Source organism: Varroa destructor, unplaced genomic scaffold (assembly GCF_002443255.2).
Source record: "Varroa destructor unplaced genomic scaffold, Vdes_3.0 BEIS01000006.1, whole genome shotgun sequence".
In the NCBI taxonomy this organism is placed as follows: domain Eukaryota; kingdom Metazoa; phylum Arthropoda; class Arachnida; order Mesostigmata; family Varroidae; genus Varroa; species Varroa destructor.
Genome location: NW_019211459.1, coordinates 16,554,718 through 16,572,380, shown reverse-complemented (window position 1 = coordinate 16,572,380; position 17,663 = coordinate 16,554,718). Strand labels below are relative to the sequence as shown.

Genomic DNA, 17,663 nt, shown 5'->3' with positions numbered 1-17,663 from the left:
TTCGTAAAAAATATCATACATATCGAACTTTATTTATAGAGTTCACATTTACAAATTTACAAATCTTTTGCCCCTTTCCCTCTGCATAGAACGGTAGAACATGATTTATGTTTTTGCAAGATTAAGTGTAGTCGTTGCACCCTGCAGACTTTCCGCAAATTAAACGTGATTTACAGAGCTGTCGTTCGACTACGACTTTCGGAGAAGTTCCTTCTTGGCTAGGGCTAGTGCTTGCTGATAGCGCCCGTAGAACTCCGTCAGCTCTTCGGCGTTCCAGAGATATGATTTAATCTTTGAGTTAGCGATAACCTTAAGTGTCCTACAAAGATACAAGCAAACGTGACTCTTAAGGTGAAAAAGTTACACATGGTACATTTAAAAATGTGACCGATAAAACACAAGCAAGCACGATTGGAACTCTCAAAGAGCGAAGCACATGCTGAAATATAGCGTTAATTAAGAATCAGAAAAACAGGACCGCGTTACCGCTTTTTGTTACATTTGCGCGCGCGCCAGTAATAATAGTAATCTTAATAATGCCCTTACCGACTTGATCAGTAACATCGTTTGCTACTTATTGAGGCTCAACAAGAAAATCAACAATATATGCAAAGTGAAAAGACTGTATTAACTATGTACTTTTTGAGGCGACGCTCTTCCTGCTCATTGATGAGTACTATTGAGATGCCATGACGATTAGCCCGCGCCGTTCGACCAACTGTATGCACGTACTCTTCGGCTGAGCGTGGACTATGGTACAGTAGAACATGCTCAACGTTCGCTAAATCCATTCCACGAGCTAATAAAGCTGTGCAGATAAGTACGTCATATAAACCTGTAATGTAAAGACATTGAATACTTGTTACAGATGCATCTGGCCCAGCGGGTAACAGCAAAATATGGGACCAGCTGGTGAAGGATTTAATTAAATAAAAGCATCTACTTGCTGACTGGGGTTCTGACTGCTTTCGTTCGTTTGCACATGGTGCACAGTCTCCTACAATTAGAAAGCTGGTTCGGTACTATGTTATCTACACTGTGTCGTTTCGTTAGACTAATATGCTTAGTATTTAATTTGAGATATCCTTCGTCTTTGCCAATGTTAAAACGTTGCTGAAATAACCGAGGCTACCTGTTTTGCACGTGGGGAAAGAACTCTGTTACTAAGCCATATAGGCTCATCTGACAATCATTCTGCGCAAAAGGGTCGCTTGTGTGAGCATGCTACATGAAATAGCTATCGGATGTCCGTATCAGACAAGCACCTCTTTCGGCCCTCGGCTGATTCAGCAGCCTCTGATCTCGGTGAAGGACAAACAGAAAGTGTCGAGACTTTTTAGAAACCCGTTGCAATCATCGAACTTTTTGGAATACAGACAAGATAGTGAGAGCTATATTCATACATGCACGAAAATTTCGAGACAGAAGGCGGTGGACAGCAGCGGACATAATCTAATATACAAATTAACACTGTGTCACACTCAACCTACCGATAGCTAAAACTAACTTTTTGATATTAAGCGGATATTACGCAATACTTAGAACATTTTATAGAAATGTGCGTACTATAACAAAATTGAAACTAATAATTAATAAATAGATAAAAACTTAAAAAAACAAACGACAAATCTTAGAAACTCTACACAGCACTAAACGTCCTAAACGTGTCCTATGTAAGACAATACGAATAAAAGTGAAAACCATAAACTATCAAGGTAATGAAGGCTGCCACACTAACACCTCTCCTCTTGTGTTCGCCTCTTGTAAATGCAGACTACCTAAATCCCCAGAACTGAGTCCTACTTAGTTTAATCCCTACTAGTCATCGTCCATCCACGAGCATACCGTTATCGAAATCCTGAAGTGCCTTATGTCTTTTACGCTTTTTCATATCCGCTGATAGATCAATGACACGGCAATCTCCCATGTGCTCAATAACAACGCGCAATCGATGGCATTCTTCACGGGTTCGAGTGAAGACCAGCATGTGACTATGAGCCTTTCGTGTCGCTAGCCACCAAACAAGGAGCGGACGCGTCTGGAGATCGCATGCCATCCACCGTTCCTCAAGCTTATCAGGCAAAGTCAATGCCAACTGCGACATGACTATTGGCTTTACAGGTTGCCGCTCCTGACTAGTGTCATCAGCGGTGGCAGCGTTTTGTAGAATGCGCTCATGAATGTGGGACGCATGGAATACCTGCTCAACAATGGAATTCATTAGACTGGCACAATGGCCTGTTTAGAATTAGGTACATCTTACACTCTAGCTCTGTGCTATAAGCGATTAAATGAACAAATGAACAGGAATTGGCAAGAAATTAATAGATGTGTAGATGGATTTAAGCAAGCGAGTTAAAACGAGCAACAGCCATTTTTCGCCTGAACAAACATCGACGACATATTACCGACTGCACAAAATGCAAATCTTCAAGACATGCCTTCGGATAGAACAAGTTGAGGTGTTTGAGCTTCTCCGGGTCAGACATCAGTGTTGCAGAGTACAGAAGCTTTCGTAAAGGCGTATGGCTAGCGTCGAAGAGGCAACAATTAATAGCACCTGGCCTTGGTCGACCAATTGTTATTCCGCTGCATCTGCACACACTTAGGTTGCTTCCGTCCGGTCTTTTTGTAAACACAGCATCTTCAATCTCCTGGATAAGTCTACGGCAAACAGAAAGAGAGGAAGACTTTCGATGGTTAGTATAAAGGTTTCAGTATGCTTAGCACTTGAAGCAACTTCTCTAACAAAAAATCTTAGAATAAGAATGTTTCACTGGCGTATCCTTAAGATTTCAATACGGAATTATCACAGAGACAAATATGGCTCCGTGAGTGAATCAGCTTACTAGCGCTGCCCAAAAACAGTGTCGAACTGGGAACAAATTATTATAAAAAAAATGTATTTGAAATGCATTCTTCAGTAATGGTTTTACTTTTCAATAACAAGCTACGATCGATCAACGGTTAAAGAGACATCGAAATGAGTCACATGAATTAATAACGACTAGTCTTTCTTCCTCAAACCAGCAATCACAGCGCAACGTGTCGGATGCTTACTATGGTTTGGAAAATGAAATATTTAAAGCTCTAGTTTACTATGGTTTTGCCAGACACGCTTCAATTTAAAGCTTCCCTTGACAAAACTTGAAGTAATAGACTTCGCGAGTATATATTCTCGCGTCAACATGCCCGTATTGTATCATATCGACCATCCGATCAGCCTCATCGAGTATCAACATTTCAAGCTGTTGCACGCTGAAGTTGCGCGTCGCACGAAGATGTTGGAGAAATTTTGCCGGAGTGGCCACAACTACATCCACCAACGAGTGTCCTGTAATGCGTGACAAACAACATTTAACCACCCAAAATAACTACTACAGTTTTTTTTTTAGTAATCGTTGTACAGCACCATTATACAGATACACAAGCTAAATATGGAAGTAAGCACAAACCTTTTTTAAGAAGAAGCTTCTCCTCCTCCAAGCGGCTTTTGTAACCGGCTAGCATAGCAGCCCGTACGTTTGTACCTTCAGCAAAAGTGCTGAACACATCGAACACCTTGAATTGGAAATCATAACATAATTACGTAATTCATTTAGATGAATTGTCGTGAAATTTGATCTCAATTGAATCGCAATTTAAGATCCACATTTTCATATATCTTAATAACAATTAAATATATATACCATAATTGTCTTAAAACATTATGTATCCTGTATAACAGGTCATAACTTTCTAAATGTAATTTCCTTTCAGGGTGCAGTTAATTGAAAATAGGCCAAAAGTCGCTTTTGAATAATTCTGTATGAATCTAAAATTCTACTGAAAGTATGTATCAGAAGTATAGAGACAATAACGCAAGAAGTTTCAGAAACCTCTACGCAAGTTACAATTAATTGAAGTTAATAAATTTGAAACGGATGGTTTAAAGACAACATTCCAGAAGATCAAGGACATGAAATTCCAGCCGAGAAAGAGCACTGGAAAGCTATCACGAGACATCCAGAAAATCTGTCAAACGATTGAGTCACCAACTTGGTATCAGCAAATTAACCTCCCATAGCATCTTGTAGCGTTGTGAATAGAAACGTTTCTTTCTAACAACGGCTCATGCCATCTATAAACATGACCGACAGCGAAAACAGCAATTTTCCGAATAGTATTTAGAGGACTGCGAATAATTTTGATAAGAATGTTCTGAAAAAACGGGTTCGACGAAGAGACTCTATAGAATAGTTTGCCCGTTTCCAAGAACTGACGCTAACAAATTCCCTTGCAGGAATACTTCACGTCAAAAATGACAACACTGGAATATCTCAAGGCTTCATTTAAGCAAAAATGCGCCACAAACACCTATTTAAGTATTTGCTGAAGTTTGTGAACAAGTAACGCACCCTTACAAACAGTGTATTAATCGGAACGGCGGTTACTTTAAAACATCCACTGTAAAAGAAGAAATTACATTTTTATTTTTTAATTTTATGTTGACCCGTTCGAAATTTAAATATTGATATGTATATATATATATATATATCAACACTTGATTATATATATATATATATATACACATTTGGTGTCCGCATAACTTGAAAATGACGAGTACAGATATATCTCATACCTGTTTAACTAATTCAGCCGTTGGCAAAAGAATAACGGCTCGTACTAGTTTTTCCAGTTTATTCTCAAGCAACCGAATTAAGGGCAGAATAAAGGCCAGTGTTTTGCCACTTCCAGTAGGAGCCGCGACGCAAATATCCCTCGGAGGACATCCCATTCGAATAACTCGTTTATCCAAGAGAGATCTGAAAGCAAAAAACATCGTCATTTTAAAGCGTCTTCTCAGTTATCCACCAATAGTTAGGCCACTGATGTGTTTCACGTACGGCTAGAAGTTCTATCAATCAATAAGCAATAAACTGTAAATTTTGGCCTGCAATTATATCTGTGTGAATGGATATAAAAATGAACACATTTTTCACTAATTTTAATAATACTAATTACAGAACAGCAGCATAGCTTCATAAAACAAGGATTCGCATCAATACCTGATAACCTGTTTTTGAATAGGAAATAGGCCTTGGATTCCATTTTGTCTTAGGGCGGCCACCAAGTTCGTTCCAAGGAGCTCCACTTCATCTTCAAGATCACCGAGTGATTCCACCTTTATAATTATACACAGAATAAGCTTCAACTCATTTGACTCAAACAGCAAACACTAATATTTATCATCATATTTATCAAGAGGAAAGTAGTAATTTCACACTTTGGTTTGAGATACATTGTGCCTTCATAAGAACCTTCGTAAGAAAACTATTTTAACATATCGAACGCATCCAGCGCATAACCTCTACTGCTTAGTTAACGCTCTGAAATGTTCTAATTCTATTCGCGGTGAAGAAACAGATCCACGACAAGGTAATGATCGTGCTAGACAAGGACAAACCTTTGCTGATACGCGCACAGCTCTTTGCACCCACTTGGGAACTGCAGCCACTACTGGAGCTTTTTTTTTGCCAACCTCGGCAGTTCCCAACGTCTGGAAGTATTCCGTGTCCGCGACTACTTCTGTTTCATCACTTGCAGGTTTCTTAGTATCTGCGGCAATCGAAATCATCAAATGAACTAGAGCTACACACAGTTTCTCAATTAATAGGTAACCAATAACAGGATGGCATAAGTAGAACAATTCATCAATATTCGTGGTTCAACAATTGTAATCAAGAAGTTTTAGAAGATAGAGGGTGAGCCTCTAGGAAAATAAAAGCCGGAACAAAGAAAGCAGACACCTTCATTCAAATCAAGTAAATTGTTATCCAGTGTCGAATATTGTAGGATGCCTATAGAGGGCATATATTGTACTTATCGAAATGTGGGTTATGACATAAAAATTCTTGTGACCGAATAATGAAATGCCACTAGTTTTGATGTTGACCTACCCGCTCCCTCCGAAGCAGTTTCGTTAGGTGCAACCTTTGGTTGAACATCCCTAAAAAAATGTACAAAAATGCGAAAATAAATGATGAATCTTAGATGAGACGTCACTATTTTAACATGCCATTAAAAGCATATAATTAAATATCTTTAGTGTTAAAGTCAAAAAGGAGCAAATGTAAAATCTGTGTAGCAACCAAAAGTATACCTCTAAGCAGCTAAAGCTGTTCTAGAAAATTTCTAGTATTCAACTGTTCAAAAAACCAAGTACAGCTTTATTCGACTAAGGAAACTTATCTACAAATATATTACGTATTACGTATATAAGACGTTAATTATTATTACTATTTATATCATAATTGGCACGCGAGCGGTATTTCGCACATCAATGCCCAACAGAGAAATTAAAACAACACGATTTAATACAATTGTACCTGTGCATATAGATTATCATCTTTGTTCTTATCGACCAAAGCTAGATTATACATATATCTGTAGTTTTTTCCTAACACTAAAAGATCGCTTACTGCTCATTGTCGTTATCACTTTCTTCACTACTGGAACTATCACTCGAAGACGAAGACGATTTCGGTAGTTTTTTTGAACCATCTGAAGATGATTTCTTCTGAAGTATCCTGCAATTCATTTATATTCTAGAAATTTCAATTACAGACAACTTACAGTACGAAAAATGAAAGAGAACTGCGCGTCCAAACGTTTCTGACTAAATATGGTTCTTATTCATATCTCTTAGCGCCAATTATGCGCCTACAGATCCGATCGTTTAACGCATTGCGGCCTAATTTAGCAAGATACACCAGGGAATAAAAAGTTGAAATTATCTGCAGTACGTACGGTACTGGCCGTAGAGGCCTTTCGTCCTCTGATTCAGAAGACGAAACCTCCTTAAAGCTTATTTCCATCTTCGAAGCTTTAACCGGACATTCTTGATCGGAGCTAGTATCCAACGGCTGTAAAAATAAATAGTGTTTATATATTTAACGGTTGTGATCAAGTAAACATTATAAATTTTGCATGACAGCATAGCAAATTCATAAAAAAACGCAACACGAGTAGCTCTGAACAAAAGATCGTGTCATCTAGCGCGGCGATGATTGACGAATGAAAGCATAACGGAAAGTAAAGAATGATGTTTTTCTTTCTTTAGGATATATCCCTACACTTCACCTCAGGGGCTTTCCGTTTCCAAGGGTTTATGATTGTTACGGGTAAAATCGAGTTCCGTTTTCGCTTTCGAATAGGCTTGCTACTAGAAGCCTTGGTTTTAGGTGTTTCGGACGGGTTTCGAAAACTCATTCTTGTAATTCTCAGTTCCGGCTTTCGCTTTAGCTCGGATTCTGAACTGGAGTCGCTGCTCGGAGACCGTTTAGGGGTTCTGATTAGTACAGCTAACTCTTGTGAAACAACGCCCGATGACTTCACGATATTGGGTTTGACATCCTCATCTGAATCCGAGTCAGAGCCGCTGCTAAGGGAAGCTTTAATAAGTTGTTTTGATCTTGGTTCTTTAACCTTCACGACTTCAACCTCAGCATCCCTATCACCACTGGATCCCGAACTACTTGCCCTGCAGCGGGTTGGGCTACTTGGGATATCCAGACCAGCTGCTCGACGCTGTGCCTTCGCCAGTAATTCTTTTACTCGACGTTCGGCCACGCCTGGTGAGACGTCTGTTGCGACTCTGCATAACAAACGACACTATATTTTAGCTATCACTGTTATGCCTTGAAATAATCTAAACGTTTTTACCTAGAAGCTGCTCTAAAACTCTATAGTATAAACAGGTTAGCAATAAATACCTTATAATAACGTTGAAATCGAGAATTCACTTACTTTGCAAACGCCATCTGAAATTTGTCTGTGATCTGTAATGAGAGAACGCGGACCAAGTTAAACCCTAACGCAAGTGCAATTTTCTAATTTTTCTAAAACACTGTTTAGTATATCGAACTAGAGTAACTAATAGATGCTATTGATATAAAAAAAATATGTTTATTTCTGCTTTACGTTTGGCGAAATTACCTTATTAAGCTATATCAGCTTTTTTGATTTCTCATCAAGTAAAATCCGCCGCAGAACACCTATTTTCTATTATAGACTCCGTCAGTTTTGAGAGCTGAAATCATCATATAACACCAAGTTTATGGCAATCTTTCATTTTTCAAGATTTTTATACTAATATACATTCGACGCAACTCTCATTACAAATAGGTGTAAGTTTACCGTTTTTTGTTTTTTTTTAAATTTTGTAGATCACTAAGTATTTCAGTAATTGTTGAAACAGCTACATTATAATAATATAATGAAATATTTTCACATCTTTCAAACCCTTAGTAGCTACCGGAATCACACCTGCAGTTACTCACATAAAGATGAGTTTTAAGCGTAAAACAATAAACAAAGAACGGTATTTACATTTAAAAAAATAGATATACAAACTTTACAGGTCTGTTTAGTCTTAAATGGCTCGCTCTACTCCTTAAACACGTGCGCTGTAATCATCTGCTGTATTGACACACAAACCAAGTAGAGGGAGATGGTCTGCTAAACATCGCGAATCATCTGGGGTATTTGGCGACTCCACGGTTGCCATTTACCAAAGCAGATTATTACTTTTATAGCAGACTTATTCCCCAAAGATATTGTCCAAACGACTTTCGTAGACCTGTTTATTTTATTGTTTGTACTTTATGACTGCACATATACACAGAGGTTCATACATTTTCTTGTCAAGTGTTGCCATCTACCAGTCTTTCCTTCTGCCTGCTTGGGTTATACAGCGACCTTTTAGCATAGAACAGAGAGATGATCAAAACAAAACGGGTCGTCGTGTCCTGAACGGCGAATGTGTTATAGAGGGTCAGCTAACACTACGACTCCTGCTAGAGTCTTTGTGAAATATTTATCGGAGCGCTGTATGCGCAAGACACGCTGTTGTCGCGGATTTTCGTTGCTCATGAATTCAGTGTGATCATCTAGCTCAAGGGACAATGGCAGTTTTTAGTCGCCTTCTTGCCGCAACCACCAGGCCGATAGTTCGCGTCGCCCTAAATAGTGTGTACCTTTTTTGAACGGATACGTTAGGTACCAAAGTGTGTAATCTTTCCTATTATTATATTTGCCTTATGCTGTGCCTTTAAATATTATGTCCTTTTTTCTTTGCTGCATTTACAAACGACGGTGAATACTCGTGTTTTTTTCGTTATGTATGAGGCGGAACGCCAGCTTGAATTCCAACTGATTGCCTGCGTGCTATGTAGTATGTAATGAGAAAATTGGACATAATAGATACTGTGTAAAATGAACATTCTTCTATCATATACATGATTTTTAGCAAAACAGCGTCACCCAGGATGCAGGATTGAAAAGAACGTTCATGTTCTTTTAGCAATAAACAAATTGTTTAAAGATGCATAGTTCCTAAGAAGTTTTTCGGTAATAGCACAGTGAGTAAATTAGTGGTTTGTGACGGTGTCACTGTTTCAAAATCGCAATATTTCTGGCTTAAATGTGGTCCATAAATTATATTTTATCATACATACGTACAAAACATGAGTCCATTTACAACCAATAATTATTATAACACGAAATTTGGTCAGATCATACAGGTTTATATACGCAATCTTGACACTGACATCTTATTAATTCGTTCGTTTCATGATAATAATTGTATTATTATTATTAATAGTAGTAGTGCAGCTACTATTGACCAGCTATGCAATACGCTCAACGTTCGAATTTACGTAGCCATTAGCTTAAACCTTGTTGACGCTTTGTATTTTTTCGGTATTATTGATAGATGGCAAAAGTAGTACAAGTGACCTTGTGCAGCGGCACTCGACCCGTTTTTGTAGCGACCACCATCGCATAATGGAAATTACGCCATCGAAATGGTCGTGGCATAAATGCAAAGACGAGCTGCATTTGTACTTTTGGGGCGCTGCCATACCCGTATTCGTATTCATCCATCTCGTCAACATCTTTATCGGCCCTGCGGAACTGGCTGAAACCCCCGAGGGTTATGTACCTGAGTATTACGAGTATTACAGCGTAAGAAAAGCAATCTCGACTTACTAGCTCTAAATATTCACGAGGTGATATTTGCCTGTGCCTGTTAATCCCGTTAGCGCCGTAGAGTGCAATCTGTTGTCACGGAAATCGATTTTTGAATAGATGAATCAAGATTTAAGGCAGAAAAAATATGTTATATCAGTAATTCCTTTCTAGACACGGGTTTTAAACGAAATGAAGTCGTTTTTCTTTGATATGATTTTTAGCACCCGATTACTCGCTGGCTTGCCAAGTACGTTTATAGTGATCATCAGGCTAACTATGAGAGAGCTATGCACCATCTTCAGCAAGAGTTTGAAAAGACACAAATGAGAAGAATCGAAGCTAAGGTTAGTGCTAAACGGAACATCTGAAGAATCGGCTTGATGTTCTCCGTTTGTAAGCGATAATGAGCGACGTTTTAACGTAACACGTAATGCTAGAAACTGAAAAGTGTTCTAAAGCAAATTCCATAAATCTCCACGTGTCTCATACATACGTAACGTATGGCAACTGCGTAATTCAAAGGTAATACTATCATATTATAACCAAAAGTTTGTTGAACACGTTTTCTGGCCGCCCATTCAAATTTTTGCCACTAATCTAATAGTGTTAGCATTTGTGAACGGAGTCACATTCGGCAGATTCTAAAAAAGCGAATCTTGTACAGCTTATTGATATGGTCTGTATAAATGAAATTTCGATATCCATGTTAGGGTTAACTAGTGGTCTCCTTGTTGTAATCGTATATTTTGAAGACCGTAAATAATATATTACTTGTTTTTGCCCAGAGCGGACATAGCAATAGTTAGTACTCGGTACGAGCCCGGTGATTCTAAATATGACTTTAGATTTTAACGTGTTTTTTTGCGATTATGCGGTAAATGATCATCAATAATATCTCAGGATTTTTGCTTCAGGTAAACCTGCTGCAGAAACAACGCGGTGATTACATGGGTAACTTCTACATACCCACTGACGCGTATAAGTACACCCAAGTTAAGGTCTATGAACGTGAGAATTTGAAAGAAGGTTATGGCCGTGTCGACTAAGCGCGAAAGACAAAGCGAATCACGACACTATATTAGCTCATGGAGGGAAACAAGCTAAAGAAGGGAGAGCGTAAACTAACATCGATGCTCTTAAGAGCTAAACACTTGAAATCGATAGTTTTAGAAGAGAAAAGTGAGATAAATTGAGTTTAGATTGAAGCCAATGGAACAAGGAGAGGCGGTTCGTGTTCGAAGAAGGGACAATATCGTTTTGACCACTGTGTTTTAGGTTGACGTAAAAAATGCAAAAGAATGTGTTATCGGATGTGCATTGACTAAAACTTATCCATTCTCTATATGATGTATGGCTGTCACTTTAAATAAAAAGGACCGGGCTCTGTTATAGAACAACGTAATGAAAAAATGTGTTTCCTATTCTTAAAATTATCGTCTTCAATCTATCTCTTGTTGTTTTTTTGCATTTTCATCATCTTCATGCATTTCATATGTAAGTTAACGTTCCTTATTTGTGTTCACTACAGTAAGCTATATAGACGTCTAGAAGTTATACCTCACGGATAACAGGCAGGTACACATGGTATGGCCAACTGACTATGCACATTGTAATTACGCATAGGAAGTACGCACGAAAAATATTCGATGGCAATGTATGATGTACATGATGAGTAAAAGGAGACGTAATAATTCCTTCGGAAGCTAGAAAGTTATGAGCTGGTCGTCATTCGCAATTAGTTAACCTATATGCGGAAGTGCAACACAAAATTATTTCCGGCATGGCGATTCAGGTAATGCAGAATGTTTTATGTTTTCCAATTCTAACGCTTCGTGTTTTTGTAAATCTGTACATTTGTGTACAAATAAAAACAGAGATATCCTAACAGAACTTTTTTCTACAAGATATTAATCCGACACATGGCAGCTTGTGTGTCAAATTGGTTAGATTTAAATAAACAGCAATTCATTTCACTATTCAGGATATAGCCATCGTTTAGAGAGTGGCTACCGTTACTATAGTGGCCCATATTAGACAACGATCTGATGTGTGTAAACAGGTATTGAACATCTACAGTCTCATACTGTGTTCCATATATCAAGTGTGATATTCTGGACTTATCTTAATCGTTGGCAGCTATGTCGCCCAGCAGCGGACACGGCTGATTCCATACACAGGTAACTAATAAAGAATAAAAAAAGGACAGAGCATGTGCATTGTGAGTGTATAAAGTACACCACCTTTTATTTTTGCCAGAATACGCTCATTGAGGCCGATAAATTGCAGCTCGACAACATCTTAATGTAGCGGAATCACATGTGTGCAATCACACTCACAATAGCTTTTAAAAATCCGAAGTGATTGTGTATTAAGTTTGTAAAAATAAGACTAATTCCGCTTTGGAGTATATTTATATAAATATATTTGCATAATAGTAAATACATTACCTTAAATATCTAAATATGTGCTCATTCATCTATATACTGTATGTGTATACTTATATATTATTGTGACAGATATATGTATATATGTGTATATATATATATATATATATATATATATATATATATATATATACATATACATATATTGGTTTAAAATATCGCTGCACTTATATGGTGCCAAGAGTTAAAAAAAATTAAGAAAACATTGACTCAGATTTTTTGCTCATTTTTGTCCCAAGTTTTTTGTTTTTTTTTTCTCTATTCGATGTTTTTAGTTTAACTTTTAATAAAGTGCCGCCAAAGCATGTCGACAGAGATAACGCACTACGTTTGAATTGGCAAAAAGGGTGATGGCGGGTGTTGATAGGGGTCTCTCTCTTCATTTTCGTATGACTTCGGCAACGACATTTTGATTCTGAAGATGCCGTCATTGTCCACGACGATACCATAACCTGCTAGGAGAAACTCCCCCTTGCGAACTTTGACCGGCGTTGACGAGTTCATATAGCCAGCGATTGTTCGGTTGTTGTACACAACCACGATTCGACTCAGGAACATCAGCTGGAATGGCTCGACCAGATCAATCGGCACCTTTATCGACGTGAGGGGCACGCAGGTACTTGGTGTGAGCTTATAAACAATGTCACCATAGAGGGCTATCACTCGCTTCACCTCGTCATTATTCTGCAAGTGAAAGACATTCATTCAAACACTGAACCACGATCAAGACTTTGGATAAAACGATAAAGCTAGCATTTAATTCCAGTGACAATGCTTTCAATGCAGTAGTTCTTCGTATACTGAAACAATTCATAAACTCGTTAGCATAATGTGCCCTATAATTCTTTGCAGATATCCCAAACAAGGTCACAAAGGAAACGAACAGTAATGGAACGAATAGCGCGACAAAATAGCCAAAATTTGAAAGTTTGAAGATGATGCTTATAGGTCGAGGGAAACCCGGCCTGAGTACGTAACAAATCTGTAATACAGATCAGTAGAAACCCAGGTTGACACCAGTAAAATAAAAATGCTTTTGCAAACTAAGAATACCTTCCTTCTATAATCTATTGGCTTTTGGCAGAACGTTAAAGATCCGTAGAGCATTAAAACTTTAACCTTAAATTAATGCTAACCAATTTCTTTTTATGGTAATGCTCATTAAACACACACATTTTGTGCGCAGTATTTCTGCCTTTGAAAAGTGTATTTGTACGTATAGCTTGATAATAACGCAATGATATGTTGTTATTACAGTGAAGCTGTGATGATCCTTACCGTCTTTCTATCATATAGCCTTTTCTGATCCTTACTATGGCAATGGCCTCTCAAGACGACTTTCGTTCTGTTTGGTTTAAAAGCATTGAGATCGTTAATAGACTCGAAGTACGTCATGTCTGGACTCCAGTGTATTCCCTGCAATATAAACGGGTACATGATGGGTGAGTGAGTTGAAGGCCAATTTTGTCGATATGTATTTATTATTACCGACAAATTGTCGATATTATTAAATGTGACGATAGACAATGCAGTGACACGGTAAAGTACAAAAGCTTTTTGTCAATTTTATGTGGACCGTTGTAAAAACTGCTGTAGCTTACAGCATAATTCAGACAGAAATTAAGAATTCTGATCCGACTGATGATTCACAAAAATCGACAAAAATGTGTATGCTTTTTTTTATATATATCCTAAATATAAGTTGTATTTTGAAAATATCTACAGCAATTATCTGCCTCGCTGCGACAAATAACACTCAAGCTAACATTATTATACAAAAAAAACGAGTAACAAATAAAATGGAAAAAACGCCCATTTGCTACCTAATACGAACCTGTAGCGGAGGCATTTCAGTGGAGTCCGAAAAAGTTGAACCGATGGCTGAATCTTCATCATGAGGCCTCATTCGGTCAGACCAATCGCGGGTTTCGTTTGTACGTCCGTCGTTCTGATCCCTACCTAGATGCGATGTGTGACGATGAGCTATACAGCCATGATAACGTTCGTATTTGTCTATATATAAACGATTCGACCCCGCATGGCTAGGTAGCAGAGGTTTCAGTTGTTTGTATTCGAGGAAAAGCACTCCGTGCCGGCGAAACAAGATGACAAGTTCGTCCTTGAGTGCCTGTAACTCCATTTCGGGCAGTCCGCGTAAAACGGTGATTTGCTGACGGATATTCACGTTGCACATTTGTACGTCCCATTTTTTTTCGTCGGTCTGAGCATCGGCGTCTATTGAAGGTGAAATACCGGGTAGTTCTGGTTGGTGAATTACTTTAACTCGCATCGACGATTGCTAACTTAGTTCATTTGAGCAGCGCCACCGAGCGCGCATCGCTCCCTAAAGAAAGCTAGTCGTATGTTCAAACGTTGCGTCAACGCGGGGTTGCAAACTAGAATGTGTTATTACGTATTGTTTATATTGACGAGCCTGCTGCATTGGGATGCCCAAGATGGAATATGTAGGCACGATATAAACATGGTGTTACTAAATTTAAGTTACCTTACCGTCACACTGCTCGCTCGGGAATGGCCAAAAAAGAGCATTTAAAGTGCGGCTGTAGACCATGAGATGGGATCTTTCTAAATCGAAAGCTGCACCACGTATTTGCCCTTTCGATTGCCAACGAAACTCTTGATCAATCAAGGCAATTTGCATGGTATTGTCCGTAAGAAGAAATCCGACCCGAACCCGGTGTTCGAATGATAGATTTAGTATCTAATAAGAAACATACATAAAACACATAGTTATGTATAGTAGTGGCTTCTTAAGAAGCCCTTTTAAAAAACAATACACATTTCACACGCAATATTCTTATCCAAATGCTACACATTCAACCGAAACATTGGATTTTAAGGAGATTCTGCATCTGAATTAAATGAGTGCATCATGACATCAGCATAACGGAGTGTAACACCTGCCGAGAACGTTTCAACTTTAGAATTCTGTTAGGACAAATTATTTGTTGGGAGATTTTATTTTAGGCAAGAACCATTTTCGTATACAAGTGCAATTTTTCATTCCTACATTAAAAACCAAAAGTTAGCTATAAGAGAGCGGAAGCTTCGATACCGGAGAAACGGTGGAACTCGAAAGAAATAAAGGAAAAAAAACTATTTTGTAGAAAAAAGCCACTAGCGAGCGGTTCGCTAATTATGCGACTATATTATTGGAAAATAGACAATAAAATAGATTTATGAATAGCTTTCGTAGCTGCTTACGAGGTGTTAAGCAGTAAAATGAAAATTAATGAATCACCTAGTCAGCTACAACAAACCATGGTGATTTCAGAATAGAGTTGAATGGAATCCTTACCGCTACAACTTTGCTTCGAAAATGATAAACCCATCCGTTCTTTCCAATGTTGGGCTTTTTATTCATGCTCAACTCCATATAGTAGACAGCTCCGGGGTTATCCTTTGTTGTGTACAAGATGATTTCAGGCTTGATCAATGTTACGAGCTGTATCGCCTGTTATTCGAAACGGCGGAAGACAACGCAATACTTTTAATCGACAGTGAGAAAACTGGCGTATTTTACTCAACATCATTACAGGACACCCCATCAAATTCTCAATGCCTGTGCTAATATAAAACCAGGGTTTCATTCGGCGGGGGGCGGACGGGTACGAGAAGGTCGCGTAGTTAGTAATCTAATCTAGGTGCAAAAATGTTCACTTACAAAATCTCCTGATAATCTGAAAGTATTCTCTTATTCACTTACTCTTATTTTCATTAAATGTCATTATCCTATTATACTCTGATGAATGTAAAATCAAGGTTTTCAAACTGGCAAATGGCGTTCGTTATATAACGTACATATGATCGTTTTGACCACTCGATTATTAGTAGTGTGACGTCTCTGAAAATGTTGATTGGGCCAATAACTGGAGCAACTGGTTTGGTCAAATCAACCAAAAAACTCTCGATGCATACGGACAACAAACACGGTGTACCATGGTATTCCTAAGTTCTACCTAGACGTTCTGGACGTCCTTTCGTTAGAATCAAATTAATAAAATTGATCAATTATTCACAACTGTAGTCAATCTTAATTGAATAAAATTCAAGAAATCATTAATTAAAATTATTTTCGCTTCACCTGTAGAATATTTCACTAACATACTTTCATAATTGTTTACCAATAAAATGGAAAATAAAATGTCATCCTTTCTACAGACTTTGCATAGTTGAACCAATTTAGAGAAGAGTAGAACCAAAAATAGTCAACTGCCGCCAAATTATGGGCATAACAGACATTGGCTACCGAGGCAATGCTGAAAGATCACCAGCATGAGCTACACTAAAGATATATGGATATACAGAATAGTTCGAGGTTGTTGTTTTTGTTCAGACGCACCTTTCTTCGCACATTCTCCTCGAACATGGCTTTTTCGTGACAACGCCGATGGCGCAGAAGAGGATGCAACGGGATTGGGTCGAAAAAATCTGGATTTTCTTGTGCCAGCGTATCCATTTCAACGAGAAACTACGAATTAGCTCCACTCGAAACGGACCAGCCGGAACTGTCGAACTCCACAAAAACGTCGGACGGACAAAATCGCAGTAATCTTTCTCGACCCAAGAATACTGCTATCTCGTTAGAGTACAGTGTCGCTAGTGTCTGCGTGGGTACCCTGCGATAGTCTGACTAGTATAAGATTTAATGTTTTCGACTAGGCAAGGTCTTATCAACTGAGGAACTCTGTTGGTCATCGCCGACTGGCCTGTGGGATGAGAGCTGATGACAGTGGCGCCTTCATTGCAGACGTCTATCGACGCCGCCACCGTTGATCGCAGGAGGTATTAGGCTAACAGCTACTTCACCTGTCGGTATTGACGATCCTCGAAGAAATATGACATTACCTCCAATGCAACTTCTCTCCCTCACTTAGTCCATCGACACGGTCACCGTCCAATAGCCGGTTACGATTCGATTGATTCACGAACTGCGAGTCAACGTATGTTTCATGCCCCCAACTTGTATTAATGTGACAGCAATGGTGTGTGCGTTTCGATCGCCGAACGGCGGCATGCTGTCCGAGATCGTCAGTGGTAGAGCGTGTGATTCTAACATATGTGCTGCATATGACGGCGATCAAGAAAGCGACGTAAATTGATTCAGTAAATCTTAAAATAGTATATTTATTATTAATAGGCCAATCCAGCTCGTGAGCGTCGGCTTCCGTAAGCACTGTACTAATA

At 38.6% G+C, this 17,663-nt stretch overlaps 3 protein-coding genes across 10 annotated transcripts; 1 reads left to right on the top strand and 2 right to left on the bottom strand.

Annotated features, from left to right (window-relative positions):
* Dbp73D (putative ATP-dependent RNA helicase Dbp73D) lies at nt 1-8,516 on the bottom strand. Of its 7 annotated transcripts, none has more exons than XM_022812355.2 (16): nt 8,395-8,516; nt 7,978-8,071; nt 7,789-7,820; nt 7,123-7,636; nt 6,790-6,905; nt 6,462-6,569; nt 5,940-5,989; nt 5,447-5,598; nt 5,049-5,164; nt 4,622-4,805; nt 3,456-3,561; nt 3,193-3,334; nt 2,442-2,664; nt 1,846-2,200; nt 640-835; nt 1-319 (listed from the first exon to the last, which is right to left on the bottom strand). In XM_022812355.2, exons 3-16 carry the CDS (start codon nt 7,800-7,802, stop codon nt 190-192), a joined length of 2,406 nt encoding a protein of 801 aa, XP_022668090.1. In that variant the 5' UTR covers nt 7,803-7,820; nt 7,978-8,071; nt 8,395-8,516; the 3' UTR covers nt 1-189. The 7 variants fall into 7 exon arrangements, with proteins under 7 accessions (XP_022668090.1, XP_022668091.1, XP_086849271.1 ...); XM_022812356.2 differs by having other exon boundaries at nt 8,400-8,511; XM_086993145.1 differs by lacking the exon at nt 8,395-8,516 and adding an exon at nt 8,322-8,340.
* Nucleotides 8,517-8,618: 102 nt separating this feature from the next.
* ND-SGDH (NADH dehydrogenase (ubiquinone) SGDH subunit) lies at nt 8,619-11,987 on the top strand. Its single transcript, XM_022812410.2, has 4 exons — nt 8,619-9,009; nt 9,755-10,005; nt 10,233-10,355; nt 10,926-11,987. The coding sequence occupies exons 1-4, from the start codon at nt 8,946-8,948 to the stop codon at nt 11,055-11,057; spliced, it is 570 nt and encodes a 189-aa protein (XP_022668145.1). The 5' UTR covers nt 8,619-8,945; the 3' UTR covers nt 11,058-11,987.
* A 236-nt stretch (nt 11,988-12,223) lies between these two features.
* On the bottom strand, nt 12,224-17,663 carry LOC111253258 (uncharacterized). 2 transcript variants are annotated; one of them, XM_022812409.2, is made up of 6 exons: nt 16,819-17,663; nt 15,775-15,930; nt 14,967-15,177; nt 14,290-14,690; nt 13,734-13,871; nt 12,224-13,139 (listed from the first exon to the last, which is right to left on the bottom strand). In XM_022812409.2, the coding sequence occupies exons 1-6, from the start codon at nt 16,933-16,935 to the stop codon at nt 12,780-12,782; spliced, it is 1,383 nt and encodes a 460-aa protein (XP_022668144.1). In that variant the 5' UTR covers nt 16,936-17,663; the 3' UTR covers nt 12,224-12,779. The 2 variants fall into 2 exon arrangements, with proteins under 2 accessions (XP_022668144.1, XP_086849298.1); XM_086993172.1 differs by lacking the exon at nt 16,819-17,663 and adding an exon at nt 16,640-16,777.

Bases quoted from the DNA above. Each gene is read 5' to 3' on its own strand.
- Dbp73D (XM_022812355.2), bottom strand. The intron at 3,335-3,455 runs GTTTGTGCTTAC...CACGCATTACAG, and splicing joins GAAGCTTCTTCTTAAAAAAG to GACACTCGTTGGTGGATGTA. The intron at 836-1,845 runs GTATGCTCGTGG...TTTACATTACAG, and splicing joins ACTTCAGGATTTCGATAACG to GTTTATATGACGTACTTATC.
- ND-SGDH (XM_022812410.2), top strand. From the start codon at position 8,946: ATGGCAGTTTTTAGTCGCCTTCTTGCCGCAACCACCAGGCCGATAGTT. The intron at 10,006-10,232 runs GTAAGAAAAGCA...TATGATTTTTAG, and splicing joins AGTATTACGAGTATTACAGC to CACCCGATTACTCGCTGGCT. The intron at 10,356-10,925 runs GTTAGTGCTAAA...TTTTTGCTTCAG, and splicing joins TGAGAAGAATCGAAGCTAAG to GTAAACCTGCTGCAGAAACA.
- LOC111253258 (XM_022812409.2), bottom strand. From the start codon at position 16,935: ATGGATACGCTGGCACAAGAAAATCCAGATTTTTTCGACCCAATCCCG. The intron at 15,178-15,774 runs GTAAGGATTCCA...GTTTCTTATTAG, and splicing joins TTCGAAGCAAAGTTGTAGCG to ATACTAAATCTATCATTCGA. The intron at 13,872-14,289 runs GTTCGTATTAGG...TTTATATTGCAG, and splicing joins CTGAAATGCCTCCGCTACAG to GGAATACACTGGAGTCCAGA.